This window comes from Lithobates pipiens, unplaced genomic scaffold (assembly GCF_037356315.1).
Source record: "Lithobates pipiens isolate NorthernLeopardFrog02 unplaced genomic scaffold, aLitPip1_a1.2 Scaffold_16, whole genome shotgun sequence".
In the NCBI taxonomy this organism is placed as follows: Eukaryota; Metazoa; Chordata; class Amphibia; order Anura; family Ranidae; genus Lithobates; species Lithobates pipiens.
In genome coordinates, this window is record NW_027507748.1 from 450,792,574 (window position 1) to 450,812,583 (window position 20,010).

Below are 20,010 nucleotides of genomic sequence, written 5' to 3' on the forward strand. Positions count from 1 at the left end.
TCTTATAATGGGGTAAATATGGAATACTGCATACGAAAATGTTGGCATTTACCAAAAAGTATCTAAATGTGTTAGAGAAAACATAAAACTATCATTAAATATGCACAGTCACTAAAGGCTACACAAACATACACTTTGGTCTCTTCTAAGAAATTCCATCTGCAGGTTTTTACCAGCCCCCCCCCCCCTCTCCCCTTTACCCTCAGCGTCCTTGCACATTAATTTATTTTTAATCTGTAACCAATCCCTTTTTCCTACAGTCTTCTGGTACATCATCTGAGGTCACAGTTCTTTTCCCTTTACCTCCTGCGGTGGTCCCTGCTTCTGGACAGTGCAGCATTCATATGCGAGAGGCATTCTGCTTAGGGGTACGGTAAACCCAGGCCCATAAGGAATGTTTCCATGAGTGCATGGACTCACAGAAATTGTTTAATGCGGTTAGGTGTCATTGAACCTGGATAAGAACTAGCAGTGGGCCACAGATCAGCAAGTCTGCAGGGAGCAGCACCGGAGAGGAGTTATTACAGTGAGCATTGATTTTTTTTTTATATTATTATTATTTAGAGCTGCATATTTGGAATTCCATTACAAAAAGGTATAGTTAGTCTTTAATATGGAGCATGTTCATACGTGATCTGGACACATAACTTGAACCCACAAAATACAGATTAGAGAAAAACATGATAGCAGTTTAAAAAAATAATTAAGCCTGTTTGTAGCTTTATCAGAAACTAGAAGACCAAACATAAAAAAGTGATGCTGCTGTAAAACCCACCAGTTTGGGTTTCAGCTGATCCTCACTGTCACCATGACCCAGCCGCCCATACCGTCCTTTTCCCCAAGTATAGAGTTCTCCAGCTGCAGTTATACAAGCACTGTGAGCTCCTCCAGCAGCAATATCTATTACTTCTGTTCCTCTAAGAGATTCAATTACACGAGGCCGATCACATGGGCTAGAAAAGGCAAAACAACAATTTGATAAAAACATGCAAACTACAGGCCACAGGTTAATGAAAGAAATCATAAGCATAAAAAAAAAACAGAAACGATACAAGTAGATATTATGTCACGTCTAACCAAAAAACAGTTATGCAGGTGCTGGTGTGTTGCTTAATTATCAACCGCTTCCAGCATTGCCCTGGGACTCGAGACCACCACCATAGACTTATGCCCCATATACACAGTCTGACATTCCGACCACAAATTCTTAGATGTGATGGCTGCATTTGTTTCCTTTTTTAGGATTTCTTCTATTTTCATCTGGTGATCAAGCCAGTAATTGAGTTTTTCAACAGAAAAGCTCTCTTGCAATTACAGAGATAAGATAAGATAATTTACCACTGACAGGGGTACTTAAAATGATCAGCTTTTATGTAAAACCTTTATCTCAAAGGGAAAAAACAGTTTGCTGTAACAGATTCAAAACTATTAGCTGAAGAAGTTCAACACCAATTTGTTACTGCATTACCTTTTTTTCATTAAAATAATGAAAAACTGCTCGATGCAATGGTTCTACACAGAGCACCCCTGATCCTCCTCCTCTGGGGTCCTCCCCCGGTGCTCTTAGCTCCTCCCCTTGCTGAATGCCGTAAAGTCAATTCCTATGGGGGCATTCATGCATGCTCAATCCTGATCCAGGCAATTTGCAACTCTTCAGACACACAGCTTGGCTTGGCCCACCCCCAATCTGCTCATAAGATTTGACTGACAGCAGCAGGAGCCATTGGCCGCTGTCAACCAAGCCTATGAGACAGCAGAGGGGAGAAGAGCTGCTGCACAATGCTGGATCGAGATCAGATAAAGTATTTAGGGGTGCAAGGGAGAGCTACTATTAAAAGGTTTTACTCTTTGATGCAGAGAATGCATTAAAGTTTAAAAAAAAATAAAAAAAATGTCTTTTTGGTTTTGGGTTTATTACCGCTTTAAATCCTGGATGCCAGAAGATCCACATCTGGTATCCTCCCCTACTTAAGGCAAAAAAGATGACTGATGAAGTCCACCTGGCAATTTCCCATGCCTGGGGTGTGGACAGTAGACAAGACTGGAACGTGCAGTTCTGCCATAAGGAGAATCAGATTTGTTACCTGCTGCAACCAGTACAACTTCTGGTTAATCCCCGATGACTGAAGTTCCAGGAGGTCGATGGGAAGTAGAGCTTACTCCGGCAACCAAATTCCCAGCACCAACTAGTAGTATAATATTTATTGATCTCTTGTAATCACCTCATAAATGGGGGTGCTTTTCTGCGAAGTACTGTATGTGGTTTACGTGTGAAGGATGTTGGAACACATCTGTAATGTACAACTGAACAGTACCTTCTGTTTCCGTGGCCCAGTTTTCCATCTTCTGCCTCTCCCCAAGAATACACCTCTCCTTCAGAAGACAGCGCAAGGCAATGTTTGCCACCGGAATTTACTGCCACCTTTTTCACAAATACATGTTGGATGGATTCCAGCAGTGTTGGTGTGGACACAGACTCTGTGCCACCAATGCCCAGCCTTCCACCAGCCCCATATCCTGTAGCGTATAGCTAAAACAAAAGGGAAGACAGTAAGAAGCAAAGTCCTCTGTACAGCAACACAACGTTTTAAAACACAGAATGTTACCTTCCCATCAGCTGTAACGGCAAACAAGGTTTGTTCGCCCCCAATCAGCTGGATTGGTCTAAGTGTTGCCAATGCTTCACAAGGAGTTGGCACCTTGACTTTAGCACCTTCAATCCCTCCAAGTTGCCCTCTGTGATTATGACCCCAGCCATAGATGGTTCCACTTCCACCAGCCGACAATGTCCAATCATCAGGTCGTCTACAAAGAAATTGTTGTTCCATAAAGCACAAGTCTGCAGTGATCTGGTGAATACATTTAGCATTGATAATTGCAGACGCTCTGAACATCCAGTAGAACCAACCTGTTCATCCATTGAACAAGCTGTTCATCTTGTTCCCTCCTGAACATGTCATGACTCTCATGAAGAGTGTTCATACTTTCATTATCTCCCATTAATTCGCGAATCTTCTTGGCAACCTTAACAGAGATACAAAATTTTAAAGGGTAAAGCAGAAATCTTATATATTTTTCATCATTTTTATTCCCATCATAAAAAGTGGTTTACCTCATCCAAGAAGAGTCGAGGTAGTGGTGTTCTTTTGTCTAATGCTACAGCAACTCTAGAAGCCATGCAATATCTTCTGAACCATGCCCACTTGTGAGTTTCCGCACAGCATGGAAGTGTATCCAACTCTAGGTCACAAGCAAGGGCAACCAACACCTACAAATGTGCAGGTCAAAAACATGAATAATCCCAAATAAACTGAAATCATTTAGAGACTTCAAGATAGCAACAAAACTATCACTTTACGCTTAAAATAACAGTTTGATGAATAACTTAAAAAGTAACACTCTGCTTGGTGTTTAATGGCTAAACAGCCAAGCTCAACCAGAGTTCCGTGAAACCCTAGGGTTCCTCCAGAGGTTCCTTGAGCTGCATAAGATTGCCGTCCCATTTATTGGTGCCTACATAGTTCAAGAGTCAACACCACTTAGCAGAGCCAACTGAAGGAAACCAATGGTCGATTGAGCTGTATATAAAAAGCATCATTTGATCCACCACTGTTAGAGGGACATACTTCACACTGGCCACCAATATAAGGGGCATTTTTCCCACTGGACTTCAATTAAATGGTTTAAGCAAAGACTTGAAAATTATTTCAAGGGTTTCTCTGGGGTAAAAAGGTTGAGAGAGGTTGGGCTAGAACATCTAGTCAGCATACTGACTCAATCATTGAGAAGCAACAGTAAAATCCCTGTGGTGCGTCGCTAACATTTCCCATCAGTGACATTTTATGTGTATTTATTTTCTCCATGAACAAATAATTTATCTTTTTTTTTTTTTTCACAACTGTTGACAAGCCTTGTTTTCTGCTCTCTTAAGCCTAGTTCATATGGGCCTGAATGTCAGGCACCATTAGTTGGTTCAATAGAATCCGGACGACATTTAGCCCCGTGTACAGCCGGTCCAACAGAAGCTGGTCATTTGGCCGGCTTCTGTCAAAAGGTCCTGACCAACAAAGGCCTGCCAACTGGCTCCCGATCAGCCAATTGTGTGAAAGCACAAATAGCAAAGTGGGCAAGATTGTTGTACTAACATTGGATTGTTAGTACAGCGGCTCTGACCTGAGCTGAAACTAGTAGTGTGTACGAGGCTTAAAAACACATGCACACTTGTTCAGTTTGTCACCACAGGTAACATATCAAAGCACTTCCAGGATCGACTGAAGTAAAAATCCCACCCTGAATGCATTGGACAATGGTCTGCAAGCCATAAAAATAAAAAAGCAATACATACATTGTGTACACAAGTGTAGTCAAAGTTTACGTGACAACAAATGAAAGTTTTTATCTGGTATGTGTGGACAGAAGCATGGCTTGGCCCAAAAATACTATTTATACGAAAAAAAAAGGAGAGATGCCCAAGGGACTTTGTTGTGTTTTTATATATCTTTACATTAAATATATCAGTACATGTGACCCATAAGTATTTATAATGTTATGTTTTCTTAACTGCAATTTCATTGAAGAAGGGTAAGCTGTGTGAGATACCCATTTATTGCAAGGGTCTCCAAACTTTTCAAAGGGCCAGTTTAGTGTCCTTCAGGCTTTAGGGGGGCCCAACTGTGGTCAGTGGTAGTAGAACATGTCCCAGGCCCAACATCAGTAAGAATAAATATAGCCTCAGGGTTGGTGGTCAGCAGGAGGAATAGTAAATAGAATAGTAAATCGGTGATGTCCATGAGAGGAATAGTAATCCATTGATATACAACAAGTAACACCAGCGCTAAAACATGCCCATGTGGATGGGGAGGAAAGGACATGGTTAATAACATGGGATCTGAACAGTGCAGATGGATAGCAGCCATCGCTGGAGGGTATCGATAAACAGTGTACAACAAGAAAAACAGACCATCGCTCAATGGGTTGAAGATTAAACAAAGTCTCACCGCAGACAGTTGAACATGATTAGTCCTAGTTTATTCAGTAATGCATGTAAAAGAACAATTCTGTTGTCAGACAACACTGTTTCCCCCTCCCCCACCCCTCCCGCCTTCCTTTCCCATCTATCCCTCCCTTTTCTTTCCCTTCTTTTTTCTTCTCCACTTTTTTCCTATTTCTGTCTCGCAACGCCCTTTATTTTCTTCTATGAATCAATCTTTTTTATAAATCGATCGTTTTTTATCCCTTTTTTTTTAAATCAACCGGCTTTTTATAAATCGATTGTTTTTTCTATCCATTTTTTTTATTAATCAAATCGGTTCTTTATAAACCAATCCTTTTTTCCCCCTATATATATATATATATATATATATATATATATATATATATATATATATATATATATATTTATTTAACACATGAGGTATCGATATGTAATATTTATTTGTGACAGAGTTCATTTTGTGATTATATACAGTATCAAAAAATGGAACATATGTTCCAAAAAATGGACTACATGAATTAGTTAATTTTTTAACTCTTTTACAAAGTGTATTCCCTGAGCTACAAGGGGTTAAAGCAGAGTATGAAATTGATCCGCCCCCTTGTTCCACCAAATTCCCATTCCTTGCCGATTTCCTTGACTTTGAAAAAGCGCTGATGCGCGAAAATGTGTTGTCAAGGCAACCACCACAGATAACAGGTCACCCAGGTCCATGAGGTGCTCCAACGATCAGCACCCCTAGAACCCCAGCAGCGCTGACTGACATCCACATCGGCCCATCCAGCCCTGGTTTTCCATCTCCCTGAGGTCTACATCATTTTGGGACATTCCCACACAGCTGGGATTCACATCCATTGGGATTTAGATGCTGTGAACGTATAGTGTCATCCACACTGCAGTAACGCGGCTCTCTCCCTTCCACCTATCAGTACGCTAGTTGACTTGGCGTCCCAGCCACGTGCAGCTTATAGTTTGGGTCTCCACCTTCCCGCTGTCAATCAGCTTTGCTTTCTCCTCCAGCACATCCAGCCCTTCCCCACACGCTGGTGAGCATGTTCCATATTCGGCCGCAGTGCAGCAGGGGTATTGGTGCTCCCCCATGCTGCAGGATGTTTTTTGTAAACCCCAATGCAGTCAGCTCCTTGTTGCGCCATGGATCTTCTGTGAAACTGGAAGTTGTTGATTTCTTTTTTACCTACCTCATATCCCTTCCTGTCTGCCATCAGAACTGTTCTTTAACATGCATTACTGAATAAACCTAGACTAATCATGTTCAACTGTCTGCTGGGGGACCTTCTTTACTCCTCAACCCATTGAGCACTGGTCTGTTTGTTTTGTTGAATAGTACGCCATTGTTGGTGTCACTAGAAGGAATAGCGCCCCAAGGGCTGGGTAAAAGCTAGCAAAGGCACTCGGACTGCAGTTTGAATGCCGCTGATTTATTGGAAAGAACAAGTTAAAAGCTGGACATAACCTTGAAGAAAGGGCTGTGAAGTAATTGTTTTCCTCCTCTGACAATTGGGTCTTCGTATTCAAATTGTCTTTGTAAAGCTTCAGGCAGTCCCTTCACAAGAGCAGCTAATGCACTGCCAGTGAAACTCTAAGAGAAACAAACAAGAAACAAATAACCAGCATAAATGTACCCATAAGGTATTAAAAAAAATAAGATACATACATATACACGCATACATATGGTTAATTATAGGGCTAAGCACCACAGCTTTGAGGGAAGATATATCTACGCAAGTGATGGCTACTAATGATCCACAATAGACAGTGCATACTAGTATAATATGTGGAACTAGCCATGGAATTTTAAATTTTTACAACCTCCGCAACCACAAAACTGAAATATCGTTCAGGCAAAACTGGCCTTTAAATATAAAAACACACTTCCCAGGTATTTTTACATCCTGTACTATAGGATACAACAAGGAAAAAAAAAAAAAAAAAAAAAGACATACCATTGCACGTGCCTCACTGTCTCCATCACCCAGGAGCCTATTGATGTTAATAGACTGCCCAAACTCGGTAGTAAGAAGCTTCCTTAGCCTTTGTAATGCCCACATCCTGTGACCTGCAGCTGCAGAAAAAAAAAATACACAGAAGTGCATATTTTGGACCATGTTACACCTATATTTATAGTACAACATTCATCATGGCAGCATAAGTGACCCCAAAAAACGAGTTAACTCTTCTTTTGCCATATTTGGTTAGGTTTTGAAATTTTCACAGCTCTGTCTCCACACACGCAGTGGTATCATTCATGTCTAGGAGCAATATGGCGCAAGTACAAGATGCATCTGCCCCTCTGGTATAGATTTACAAATACCTTGGCATATTTATTTTATTTATGAATCTACAGTAGTGTTTTGTCAGTTAGGTTATTGCTGAACCCCAGGTATGCCTTTAATAAGTATTTATAAACTGCACTTATGGACATACCAAGTGCGCTGAGCTGGGCACACGCTGCAAGGGATGCAGCTAGACGAGGAACAATTCCCCGATTGGCTGCAAAATTTAGCCGGAAATCCAGAAGACAGGTGACCAGGTCCATGGATGGACAGGACAGGATGCATCGATCTGAAAGGAGATCTTTTGGACCTTTAGGGGGAAAAAAAAAGGGACACACTTAACATGGTCTATTACTTTTATTTGGTAGATGTGCAAAAACAAAAAGACAAGAAAAATTACCTGCAACGGGCATGATGGGATAAACTGTGAATCGCCATCCCCAACCATTGACTGACCCATCACTAATGAACTTCCACTTCAGTTCATCTCCCGGAATTCGAAGTTCACTGGACCAGTCAGACCACTCACGACCTGCCAAGCAGAATGCGGTAATACAAGTCAAAAAAATAAAGAATAAACTAAAACCAATAATGTACTCTGAAGTCTGCTACTGAACTACTGTTTCTCACAGTAACTACTTGAGCCTGGAGGCCACATATATAATGCATATCAATAGTTTTTCTACATTTTATGGTGTAAGCTAGGTGTACTATGTCCCGACGATGTAACATGTTAATATGTCCTGTCATGAGATGTGTTCTTGTAAAAGAACATTTGAGCCCCTGTTAGCTGTCATCAAGATAATGTCCATTTTGCCATACATCAGGTTAAAAACCACAATGTGGAAAGAGATTTTTGCACGGATTCTGTCAAATGTGATCATGTCAGCTGCCCACAGTTCTCTACTGTATATATCATCTGGTAATGTACAGCTGTAGGAAGTCTGGGATAATAATAAAAAAAAAAAAACTACTATACCCACAGCACTTACAAAGTGTCTAAAAACATTTTGGTTGTGGTTAACCAGATTCAAATCTACACTAGAAAGTGACAGCTAGTAAAAGAAGTGGAAACGGGACTGATTTTTATTAAGCAGCATAGACTGCTTTAGTATCAGACAATAAAGCCCATATTGTTCTAGTTCCAGGAATGCATGAAGGTCACAAAAGGGTACATGCAATCTCTAAAAAATCAAAAGCATTCTATTTCCGAGTTAACAACCTTAAAACTTTTTTACTATAAAACTATTTTACAATCACAGACACACTGTGCATTTTTGAGATAAAAGAAAACAAACTGTTCCTAGTCTTTAAAAAAGAAAAAACAAAAAAAAAAAAAAAAAAATACGGCAATGATCATTATGGTCCAAACAAGGATTTGCACATGCTTTTTTTGCAAATTGCCCAAAAATATTTAAACAGCTTGAAACCCCAAATAAACTGTAAAAAACGTCATGCAACTTAACCATTTTAAAAAGGCACTTTGTGCAATCTATACAAAATAAAACTAATCTATTTCGTGAAAAATGAAGAGGAACCATTACTCCAACTACTGCAACATAAAAAAATAAAAAAATAAAATTGAGCTGAAACCAAAAATATAAACCACTGCAAATCACCTGATCTGACTGACACCATCCTGTTGGCCCCATCCATTATGGTGAGTGGGTCATGGCGGCGCTCTGTCGAACACTGGCGATCAAATTCTACTCTAAGGCCTTCAGCACCTATACATCCACAGAGAGTACTTTGTTTTTATCACAATTACACAGGAACAGAAAATCTCCCATTATTAGCTATACAAACTAGCAGCATGAAAAAGGTACAAAACAGCATTAGTGAATGGTTTTCTATTGTGTAGGAGCTAGGTGAACCTTTTGCCCATTCATATTCAACAGGCAAGCCAATTATGTAAACACTCTCCTGCCGAAAAGTACTGTCTTGGTATTCAAAAAACAGGACAAATAGCCCAGGCTTTTGACAAAGTATTCCTAATGTAGATGAATAATGTAGAGCATTTTTTAGTAAACAACTACTCAGACCAAAAATATTTGTGTACCTACCTGGTATTTTAACTGTACCGCTGGTGGAGGTGTCATCAGTATACGGGTGGCTACTTTCCACTATGACAGGCTGCGATGACAAGCGGCCACTCTGGGAATCTGTAGCCACATCTTCCAATTCTGTCACACATAGTTCTAGCAACATATCAGCTACCTAAAAGCAAATTACAGACCATTATTGTAGTGAAATAATAGTAATTTATCTTCATTTTTTTTTTGTTTCAGCAAGACTGCTCAGCGATCACTATTACAGTGTGTGTGGCAAATACCAAGTCATTCTTCTTTAGCTTTTACATCTTCAATGGTGATTCCAACCAAACAGCATTTTAGCAGTACTAGTTGTTTTCCATGGCCTGCAGGTTCTCCATATAGTCGTTTGAATTTGCACAAACTGGTGGCAAGTGGTTTGGCTGAAAAGTCAATCTCAAACGGCTTTGCCCATACCAGGAGCGAAAGGTGCCCTCCACAGTTGGGACGCTACATGAAGATTAAGATTTCCCCCCCCATTTAAGAAATCTTACCTGAAGTCATTCTTAAAGCTACATTCCAGGCACAAAAACGTTCACTGAAATATACTCCTGAATAGTAAAAAGGACATATTTCCACTCTGTGTACACAAAATGCCTTAACAAACCATTGTGCTGTACAGAGCTATGGGAGGAGCCCAGCAGGAGCCCTATCTACTACAAGCTGCCTTCAGAAAACTACAGGAGGGGGCGGATACATGACCAGTCACCCTGAACAAGCAGAGAGAACAACAGCGATTAGTCTTCATTACAGGAGGATCCTGCACAGAGCCAAAGTTTCACTCTGAATGACTGCACAGATCTGGAAGAAATACACTAAACACACCAAGATTCAAGAATACACATGCCTCTTGAATTTAAACATGGATTTTCATTTCCCAGGGTTCAGCTTTTAACATGGCGAGAATGCCTCCATGTAGAAAACAAATCTGCACTATAAATATTACATTTGCCACTTCAATACAGGACACTTTCACCCTCTTCTTGCCCGTGCCAATATTCAGCCTTCAGTGCTGTCGCTCTGCGAATGACAATTGTGCGGTCGTGCAGCACTATACCCAAACAAACTTTTTACAATTTGAGACAAATAGAGCTTTCTTTTGGTGGCATTTAATCACCACTGATAGACAGCAATTATGCATAGGTTTTCACCTACAGTTATAATCCATTCACTGTATGGGATTGCAAGCCTTTATTTTTCTGCTGGGGCCTGTGCAGCTTTTATCTGGACAGGCATCACTATTATTTTCTGCTAATAAAACCTTTATTAGTTCTCTTGTTTCATCCCCCTAATGCTTTATAGGTCAGGGTTGTTCTAAAGCATCAGAAGCAATTGCTCCCCAGTCACCCAGAGATATAGTGGACTATTAATCATCAGAGCGGACATGGACGCCTCAATATAACTGCATAATACAGCAGTTTTTGCCTTTAAATAGAAACTGCTGACACCAACTAAGTCATATGGCATGTTATAACTTCTCTCACATACTTTAAAAAATAGAGCAACATAACCTACAGCTGCATTCCATAGATCATCCTCAGCAAGTGCACTTGAGAAAAAAGGAACGGATTCATGTGGGGAAGGTGGCAGAGCTTTAAGTGGTAAAGATTTAGACTGTCCCAAAAGGAAATATGTATAAAACTGATGTATACATAAACAGAAGGGAAAGAAAAAAAGTGATTTGTTTAGTTATACTATGCTACAAGCATTACATACCCTTTAACGTACTCTATTTTTCTATACAATGTGGACAATGCTAAAAAATATAGTATAATACGTGTATAATGAAAAAAAAAAAAAAAAATGTAAAATGAAAACTCCTTACACCGCCTAAGTTTTTTTTCCTCTTAATAGAAGGTCTCCCACTACCATGTTGATGCCTCTCTCAGGTTTCCACTAGTTTGCCTAGAGTTCTACTTAAAGGCAAAAAAACTGGAGACTGTGCTGTTGACTTCTGCATATATGCTAATGGCCTAGCTGTAATAAAATAATTTAACCAAAATTTTGAGTCATTGATTCTGAACAACTATGCAGATAAGGACATTTAGCTTTTCCCAAACTCTTTTGAACTCGCCATAAAATCCTTTTAGCGTCCATTGAGGGACATAGGAATTCCCTAGAATTCTAGGACTGTCAGGATGTCCAAAAGGAGTCCAACAGAGAGGAGAGGGCAACATAACAGAAAACCGGTGGGGGCTGCCTGCAGCCCAAACAGCTGCTTGAAGAACCTAACACCAGAAGCTGGCATCAGATAAAGCTTGATTATCCAACTGGCAAAACTTGAGAAAAATCAGATGGAAAAAAAATAAAAATAAATTAAAATCAACCAGTCTACTCTCCCAGGGACACTAGCAAAAGACTATCCTGTGCTGGCCAGCCTCTTTTTGCTGCCATTGTCCAATTCTCCCATTGGCAGTAGCATACCTGTCTAAAAATTCCTATGTTCCTCAATGGACAAAAAAAATAAAGGGAGTGTATAATCCTGTATCAGTCCCAGCACACAGTATGCAAAACAGGTTTGAAGATAACTTAGTAAAGAAAATAATATATGTAACCAATGTTATACTAACCTGTGGATAGGCAGTTCCCATGCCTGACAATACAGCAGACAGAACTTCCTTGCCCTTTTCACCAGCTCTGTTTGAGACAGCCAGTTTAAGAAGGTCGACCATGACTCTTGTGTCATCAGGGATAAGCAAGCTGGTAAATTCATCCAAGCACTGGGGTTCAAGGCCTGGCACTTTGTTCTGGCTTTCCACATCCTAAACATAAGACAGTGATTCAGTATTGTTAACACTGGGGACAGGGGAAGGGGGAGGGTAGGACCAAATCAGGGTCACCCTTCCAAATTTGAATCACTGAATGGATAATGTAAATCACTCACCTCTTTGGTTTTAGTCATTGTTTCTGCAATAATACTAGCTGCCCCAGGATCATCTGTAACTGGAATAAACGGCCGAGAGGAGGCAGCAGAAGCTGAAGGAGTAACAGCGGATGGAGTGACAGCATCTTCAGCTGGGGCTACCTAAAACCAAGAAATGAAAAATATCAAAAAAAGTTTACTGTGCAAAGTAAGGGCTTAGATGGTCTTTTAAAAAGAGTCAGAGTCAATAAAAAAAAAAAAGTGATAAATTGGGCACAATAATTTTCTTATTCCAAGTCCTGTAGGCAGGCAATATAAAAGAGGGATCTTCTTTATTACTCCAACGTACAAGATAAAAGGATTTTTTTTGTCCAATTCAGAGGTAAATCTCCAAAATTATAATAATAAAAAAAAAAAAAAAAAAACAGAACATAAAACGTTACCTCTCCCCTTCTGTCTTGCCAAGGGCTGGGACTTAATCTGTCCTCTAGATCTAGCCCTGCATCGTCTCCATTAATAGGACTAGATGTGCCTGACGAATCAGATGGAGGTGTTGTGGACAAGGATGGGCACTCGACTGGAGCAATCATACTGGCTGGCATCAAAGCTCCAACAACAGCATCCCTGGAGTTGAGAAAAATGAAATATGCATACACTTAAAATTACATTAAAGAAAAAAAAAAAAAAAAAACAGCACAACAGAACAGTAGTCTATTTATTTGACCAAGAGACCACATAAAGCCATCACTCACTATACAGATATGCCACTTGCTTCCAAGAATCAAATCTCCATTTCCAAACTCACATTGCGAATAGTATTTACAAAGAGCCGGTTCACACAGGGGCGACTTGTCAGGCGACTTAGCCACCTGACAAGTCACGTCCTGTTCTGTATTATGGCTCCGACTTAGAAAAAGGTTCCTGTACTAATTTTGGGGCGACTTCAGGTGACATGCATTGACTTCTATACAGAAGTCATTTTGCAAGCTGCTGCCGAAGTCGTGTGCAGGTCGTCTGAGGCAGTCACCCTGCAAGTTGCGCTGCCTCAGTGTGAACCGGCTCTAAGGCCGCGTACACACGCGGGGACTGTTCGCCCAACTTTGTCCGCTGAACAGTGTTTCGGCGGACAGTCCGCTCGTGTGTGGGCTTCAGCGGACAGTTTCAGCAGACAGTCTGACGAACAAAGTTTTTCGGAAATTCCGTAAAACTGTTCGCTGAAACTTGGTTTGAGCGGACAGTCCGCCCGTGTGTAGGCTTGTTCGTCAAACTAAGTTCCGCGCATGCTCAGAAAGGATTTACACGGCGAAGGTTGCATTGCAGTGTATAGGACGTCGTATTTCTAGTCCCGTCGTACGTGCCGTTCACGTCATCGCGCAAGTTTCAGCGGACTGTTCGTTCGTCGTGTGTGGCCAAGTCCGTCCATGCTAATTTTGAGCGGACTGTCCGCTCAAACTGTTTGACGAACCTAGTTGGGCGGACAGTCCGCCCGTGTGTACGCGGCCTAAGGGTTTTAAAAGTAACCAAACTTGTCAAAAGGTTACTTTGTAGTCAATTTAAATGAGCAGTTATGTGATTAATGGGGGCGATAGACACTAGATGGCAGTTGGACATGCATGCAAAATAAAGAGCCAAATCATTTTTAAACCCATTACATTAAAAGCACTGCATGCTCATACTACACAACTAAATATTCATGCACTTAGAAAGATATCATTGCTAGTATTATTCTAATCATTCTTTTAAACTGAAAAATCCAACCCAAATGAAAAAAAAAAAAATCTTTGTGGAGAGTGATCAGTCAGAGGTATCTGCTGTAGTTCTAAATGGTTTATTATTAGGTCTAATTGTTACCACCTGGTCCTGTGAAAACATAAAAGCAAATCTTTCTGTGCTTTATTACGAATATACGTATAATTACTTCCTCTGGGCTACGGTTCTGTTTGCAGCAAAAGCGGATTTTAAATTGTTACTTTTGCAGAGTTGCTTATTTTTAAATTTTTAGTAAGAAAAAAGGTTCTGCTTTAACTACTTCAATACCGGGCACTTTCGCCCTTTCCTGCCCAGGCCAATTTTCTGATTTTACTGCTGCTTTGCGGGAACCCTGCAAGTCTCCAGACCGCAGTTCACACTGCCCCATGCAAACTGCTGGGACTGTCAATTAAAAGTTAATGACACCCCCAAAACAGTTTGCATACCGCAGTGCGATCTGTAAAATCAGATCCCATGGGTGTGAACACCCATGGGATACGATTCTGCTGCAGGCCAAAAAAAGGGTCCTGTGTGAGTTTGGTCCTAATGTGATGCGAATTCAGCCATACTATCTGTATGGCTGAAATAAAATCGCAGAGATCACATGCGATTTGCACTGCAGTGCGAAACATGCGATATCGGACATCTCACCAGTGGGAACCGGCCCTCGGTGATGCTGCACTTTGAATGACAATTGTGTGGTCATGCAACACTGTCCCACATAAAATTTTAGTTTTTTTTTGTTTAGTTTTTTTATACATAAAGATCTTTCTTTTGGTTTGTTCCTTTTCTTTTGCTAAACGAACAAAAAAAAAAAAAAACACAAATTTTGAAAATAAATAATTTTTTCATAGTTTGTTATAAAATTTTGTAATTTTTCTTCTTCACTGATGCGTGCTGATGTGGCTGTACTGATGGGCACTGAGAGTCTTGCTGGTCATCAGCTCTCCTTTTCTCACACAGACACAGCACGTGAGAAAAAGACTGCCAATAACTGGCAGATCTGCTTACATGTGATCAGCTGTGACAGAGCTGATCATATGATAAAGAGACACTGTGATTGGCCCTTTACCGCGATCTGTGATCTACAGAACAGAGTGGGCCCGATGCACCAGCTCCACCCTCCCCCCCTGCACTGTAGCCATCTTCGGCACGTTCAGCAAGTGGTTAAAGCGGGGTTCCACCCTAAAGTGGAACTTCCGCTGATCGGAACCCTCCCCCCCTCCGGTGTCACAATTGGCACCTTTCAGGGGTATTTACACCCACTTCCGGGCATAGACTCCCGTGGGAGTCTATGCCATTTCCTGTCATGCCGCGCTGTCTGCTGGGACACACACGGGTCTCAGAGACAGCGCAGACAATTCCTATTGCGCTGCGCGACTCGCGCATGCGCAGTAGGGAACCGGGAAGTGAAGCCGAATCGCTTCACTTCCCGATTCCCTCACCTAGAATGGTGGCGGCAGCAGCCGAGAGATCGATCGGCCTCTGCATCGCTGGAACCCGGGACAGGTGAGTGTCCATTTATTAAAAGTCAGCAGCTGTAGTATTTATAGCTGCTGGCTTTTAATATTTTTTTGTAGGTGGAATCCTTCTTTAACAATAAACTGACCAGCTATGCAAAAATATATTTCAGCTAACAGCGACTGCACTACAGGATTAAAAAAATCGAATTTATTATAAATCTAGAACATGCATAAAGGCCAGTTCACACTTGAACGAGAATGCAGTCCACATTCCTGTGCCACTCCATGCGGTGCGATTTTCAGCCCACTAGGTTGAATAGGCTGAACTAGCAGCAAAAGTAGTGCATGCACTACTTTTTTCAAAAATGCACTACACCATGTGCTCCGGTGCAGGCAAGGGCCCTGCACTGGTGACCTGTGTCTCATTGACACACACAGGGCATTTTGAACACCGCATGGGAAACACACACATAACAAGCGTTTCCCGCACTGCATTGTGGTGTGAACAGACCCTATGGATCCCAAGCACTCATGGCACCACTAAAGTGTGCAGAATTCTCCATACCTCTTTGCTCATGTGAGTGCCTGGCTGCCTCTACAGATGACTGGAGTCTGCGGTCAAATCAAAGCCAATTTAATGCAGAAAAAAAAAATGGAATCCCTGGCAATGTCCTTAAGTTTACTGTACAGGAATTCCCACTGTACTCATTTAAATAAAGCAAAAATTGGGGAAAAAGGGGGAGGGGAAACAATGGGACTTTAAAGGAGGCCATGGCTTGGTAAGGTCATGTGCCCTCATTCCTGACAATGATATTGTTAAAATTAGGAGTAAGAGGGTAGGACTTTGAACGAAGCACATGGTGGAGATTTCGATATTTAATATTCCGTAAATAACTAAATTACACACAAACAGGAATATACATTAGTCGTTCCTCAAACAGTTGCAACTGGTAATATGGTTAAAAATGGGTAGCATGATAAAGTTAGAGTTAAAGTTGATATGTGGTGGACTCTAACTTTATCATGCTACCCATTTTTAACCATATTACCAGTTGCCACTGTTTTAGGAATTTACACCACGACTAATGTGTATTCCTATTTGTATGTATATCGAAATTATGTGTGTAATTTTGTCATTTATGGAATATTAAATATCAAAATCTCCACCATGGTATTAAAGTGGTTCTGCAGCTTTAAAAAAAAATATTAAAAGCCAGCAGCTACAAATATTGCAGCTGACTTAATAAAGTCACTTACCTGTCCCAGGGTCCAGCGACGTCGGCGGCAGATGACGAGCGATCGTTCGTCTCTCTGCTGCCCCCGCCGCCATCCTCTGTCAGGGAAGTGAAGCATTGCGGCTTCACTGCCTGGTTCCCTATTGCGCATGCGTGTCTCTGCTGGTCCCTGCTGTGTCCTGAGAACTGTGCGTTTCCCAGAAAACAACCGGGGAGGGGGGGCATCTGCGGTGGGCCGGGGTCTTGTCCCGGAAGTGGGTGCAGATACCTGGATTATCCAGGTAACTGCACCCCCCTCCCCCCTGAAAGGTGCCGATTGTGGCACCGGAGGGATCAGCTGAGCGGAACTTCCACTTCAGGGTGGAGGACCGCTTTAATTTCAACCACGTGCTTCATTCAAAGTCACACCCTCTTGCTCCTAATTTTAACAGCACTCATTTTAATGTACAATGTAGTTTTTTTTTTTTTTTTTTTAACAATACTGAGGCAGACAATGAGATTATGGCAAAACCAGAACCCAGCCCCTAGTACTGATATGGGGAGGGGGGAGCAATTGTGTTGGAATACCCTAAAAATATACAAAACAGAAGAAATATATACAGTTAACAGGGAGGTAAAGTGTTCTTTCCCCTCCAAAGAAACTGCACTTTTAATTTAGTTTAAATAAAAACACACTTATCTAAAACAATGAACAGCAACATCTAAAAACTCATTCAAATGTCTACACATAATAGTCACAGTTTAAAAGTTGTGTTTAACTATATTCTGCTCTTAAAACAAGTATTAATCTAATTCTCTCCAATAGAAACATTTAATTGCTTAAGCGATTACAATTCTCATCCTCCTCTTCAAACCCCAGATACGGCATCCACAACAGATTTCTTTAGGATACAATTGCTTTGGTGTATAGGAACAGATGGCAACAATTACCATGCAAAATAATGGGTGTGGGAACATATGATCACTAATAAAAACTTACTTAAATGCAAATTCATTTATATACACATTCTCCAAAGACTTGTTCAGTGGGGGGGGGGGAACGGTTGACCTGCAATATTTCCTACCTAGCGTACATAATCTGCAACGCAGTCAGAACGTGAGAGAGTGCTTGCTGCTTGGCTAGATTGCCATCAATAGAGAGCAGAATCTTTGCAAGGGATGGCCGGTTCGGCTTAGTGTTATTCACTCCGCTGATTTTATTGCTGGAGGAAGATGAAGACTCTGGATCTGAAGGCACACCTACAAAGAGGAACAGCAGGGAAGCTTAGATATCACAATGCAGTAAATGACAGTCTATTAAAACAAGCCTTTTCCAACAAATCAAGGTTTATAAACTCTTGTTTTGAAGAGGATCTATACTTGAATTTTTTTTTTATAAATTTACTTGACCGTTTATAGCTGGACAAATCTAGGTAAAAGGTCTATCCATTGAGACATAATACTACACTTGATTAGGCATTTAAACAAAGCAAAAAGGCACTGCGTGTATCATTTCCCAGTTCTCAGAAAAATCAGGATGGGTTATCCATTTAAAATGTCACATTCTAGAACCAAAAATCCCTAAACATATCTCCAAAATTCGTTACCAAGATAGGAAGCTCCAAGCGGGTCCCTGGCAGTTTGGAAAAGAACAGGTTCATGGACAGATGGTGTTGCCACATCCACGGTTGTCCAAGCTACGCTGTGAGAGGACCCACAAGCCACACGTGTTATTTTCTGCCCCTCCAAGCCATGGACAAGGGTAGGCTTCCTGTTAACAGTAGTAGTTCCATTTCCCTGCTGCCCATGATCATTGTCTCCCCATGCATAAACCTGCAAAGACAAGGATACAAAAAAAATCCTTTAATAATGCTGTTACAAGATACATATTTAAGAGGAAATGCCTGTTCAGTTCTGAAATGTGTGTCCAAGTGAAGTAAAGAGATAGAAATCCCCAAAATTATGATGAGGGGGGGGGGAAATGATTTTTTTTTTAGATGTTACCATAATCTTTATAAATCGGTTCCCATGAGTATGTACAGTTCACAATTAAAAAATACATGGCAAACCATGTTATCTTTATGAGCTGTAAAATATGTGCAAGTCTTCTAAATCTTTATTTGCAACAGTCATGATAAAGAACAGAGTGTTCCCGTGTAACATTCATCTTTGTTTTGTAGTGTAAACTTTTAAATTAAAACATTTGAACAATAAAAGTAAAAAAACAGGCCGTTCCATCCTACCTGTCCTGTGTCAGTCACGGCCAGACAGTGCAGAGCTCCAACCGCTACATGAACAATCTTCTTTCCTCTGAGCCCTTCCACGACTTGAGGTTTTCTTACGTGGACATCGGTGCCATGACCTAACCTGAAGTAGTCACCTTTCCCCCTAAAATGTCAGCACAACTTTAGAATATGTACTCTCCAATATATGATTACACCACTATCACAAAATAACAGCAGCAGTCAAACACACATTCAGCCAACATACAAGTTATTGGTGGGAGGAGAATTACGTGTAACCCATTTATAACCCACCTAAAACACAGACAATGCAAAACTAATTGTCCAGTTCTGGGCGCCAGTCCTCAGGAAGGATGTACTGGAAATGGAGAGTACAGAGAAGGGCAACTAAGCCAATAAAGGGTCTGGAAGATATTAATTAATTATGAGGAAAGGTTACGGACACTGAACTTATTCTCTCTGGAGAAGAGACACTTGAGAGGGGATATGATTTCAATACACAAATACCGTACTGGTGACCCCACAATAGGGATAAAACTTTTTTGCAGAAGGGAGTTTAAGAAGACTTGTGGCCACTCATTAAATTTGTAAGAAAAGCGGTTTAACCTTAAATTACATAGAAGGTTCTTTACAGTAAGAGCAGCAAGGATGTGGAATTCCTTTCTCAGCAAGGATCATTGATAGTTTCAAAAAACTATTAGATAAGCATATGAACGACCGCAACATACAGGGATGTAATACTAACATATAATCTTACACATAGGTTGGACTTGATAATGGACTTGTGTCTTTTTTTTTTAAGCCTCACCTACTATGCAACTATGTAATTACCAGGAGATTTGAAATATTTCACAGACAGGCACAAGACTAAGCTTTTGCTGCCCATGTAAAGCATATGTGCACTGGCAAAAAAGCTGGGCTTTAATGCCCGCACATATTCTTCCAAGGGTGGCAGAGCTTTCTGTGCTCAGAGCACGCTCACTATGCACTGCTAGCACAATGACCAAGCTGTCGAAGACAACTCTTGATCTCTGCTAATGATCAATAGCCAGCAAGTCCTGATCAAGTGACCACGGTGACAGCCAATAACAGTTGCCAAGT

General features: G+C 41.0%; 1 protein-coding gene and 1 long non-coding RNA gene across 9 annotated transcripts in view; one reads left to right on the forward strand and one right to left on the reverse strand.

Annotated features, from left to right (window-relative positions):
* Positions 1–20,010, reverse strand: part of HERC2 (HECT and RLD domain containing E3 ubiquitin protein ligase 2) — a 232,709-nt gene that overhangs the window by 45,231 nt on the left and 167,468 nt on the right. For 7 of the 8 annotated variants that reach the window (XM_077482785.1, XM_077482784.1, XM_077482781.1 and 4 more), the window contains 17 exons: positions 18,910–19,054; positions 18,274–18,499; positions 17,752–17,926; positions 12,684–12,864; positions 12,262–12,402; positions 11,948–12,139; positions 9,351–9,504; positions 8,907–9,014; positions 7,688–7,819; positions 7,439–7,597; positions 6,958–7,076; positions 6,468–6,593; positions 3,113–3,268; positions 2,909–3,024; positions 2,607–2,805; positions 2,316–2,530; positions 776–953 (listed from right to left, as the gene is read on the reverse strand). In XM_077482785.1, coding sequence (XP_077338911.1) covers positions 776–953; positions 2,316–2,530; positions 2,607–2,805; positions 2,909–3,024; positions 3,113–3,268; positions 6,468–6,593; positions 6,958–7,076; positions 7,439–7,597; positions 7,688–7,819; positions 8,907–9,014; positions 9,351–9,504; positions 11,948–12,139; positions 12,262–12,402; positions 12,684–12,864; positions 17,752–17,926; positions 18,274–18,499; positions 18,910–19,054 — 2,722 coding nt within the window. The remainder of the gene's footprint in view (positions 1–775; positions 954–2,315; positions 2,531–2,606; positions 2,806–2,908; positions 3,025–3,112; positions 3,269–6,467; positions 6,594–6,957; positions 7,077–7,438; positions 7,598–7,687; positions 7,820–8,906; positions 9,015–9,350; positions 9,505–11,947; positions 12,140–12,261; positions 12,403–12,683; positions 12,865–17,751; positions 17,927–18,273; positions 18,500–18,909; positions 19,055–20,010) is intronic. The other variant, XM_077482786.1, reaches the window with a different exon arrangement.
* On the forward strand, positions 294–11,379 carry LOC143983279 (uncharacterized). The gene is made up of 3 exons (XR_013274588.1): positions 294–526; positions 7,656–7,836; positions 9,576–11,379. It is a non-coding gene; the product is annotated as an uncharacterized LOC143983279 (long non-coding RNA).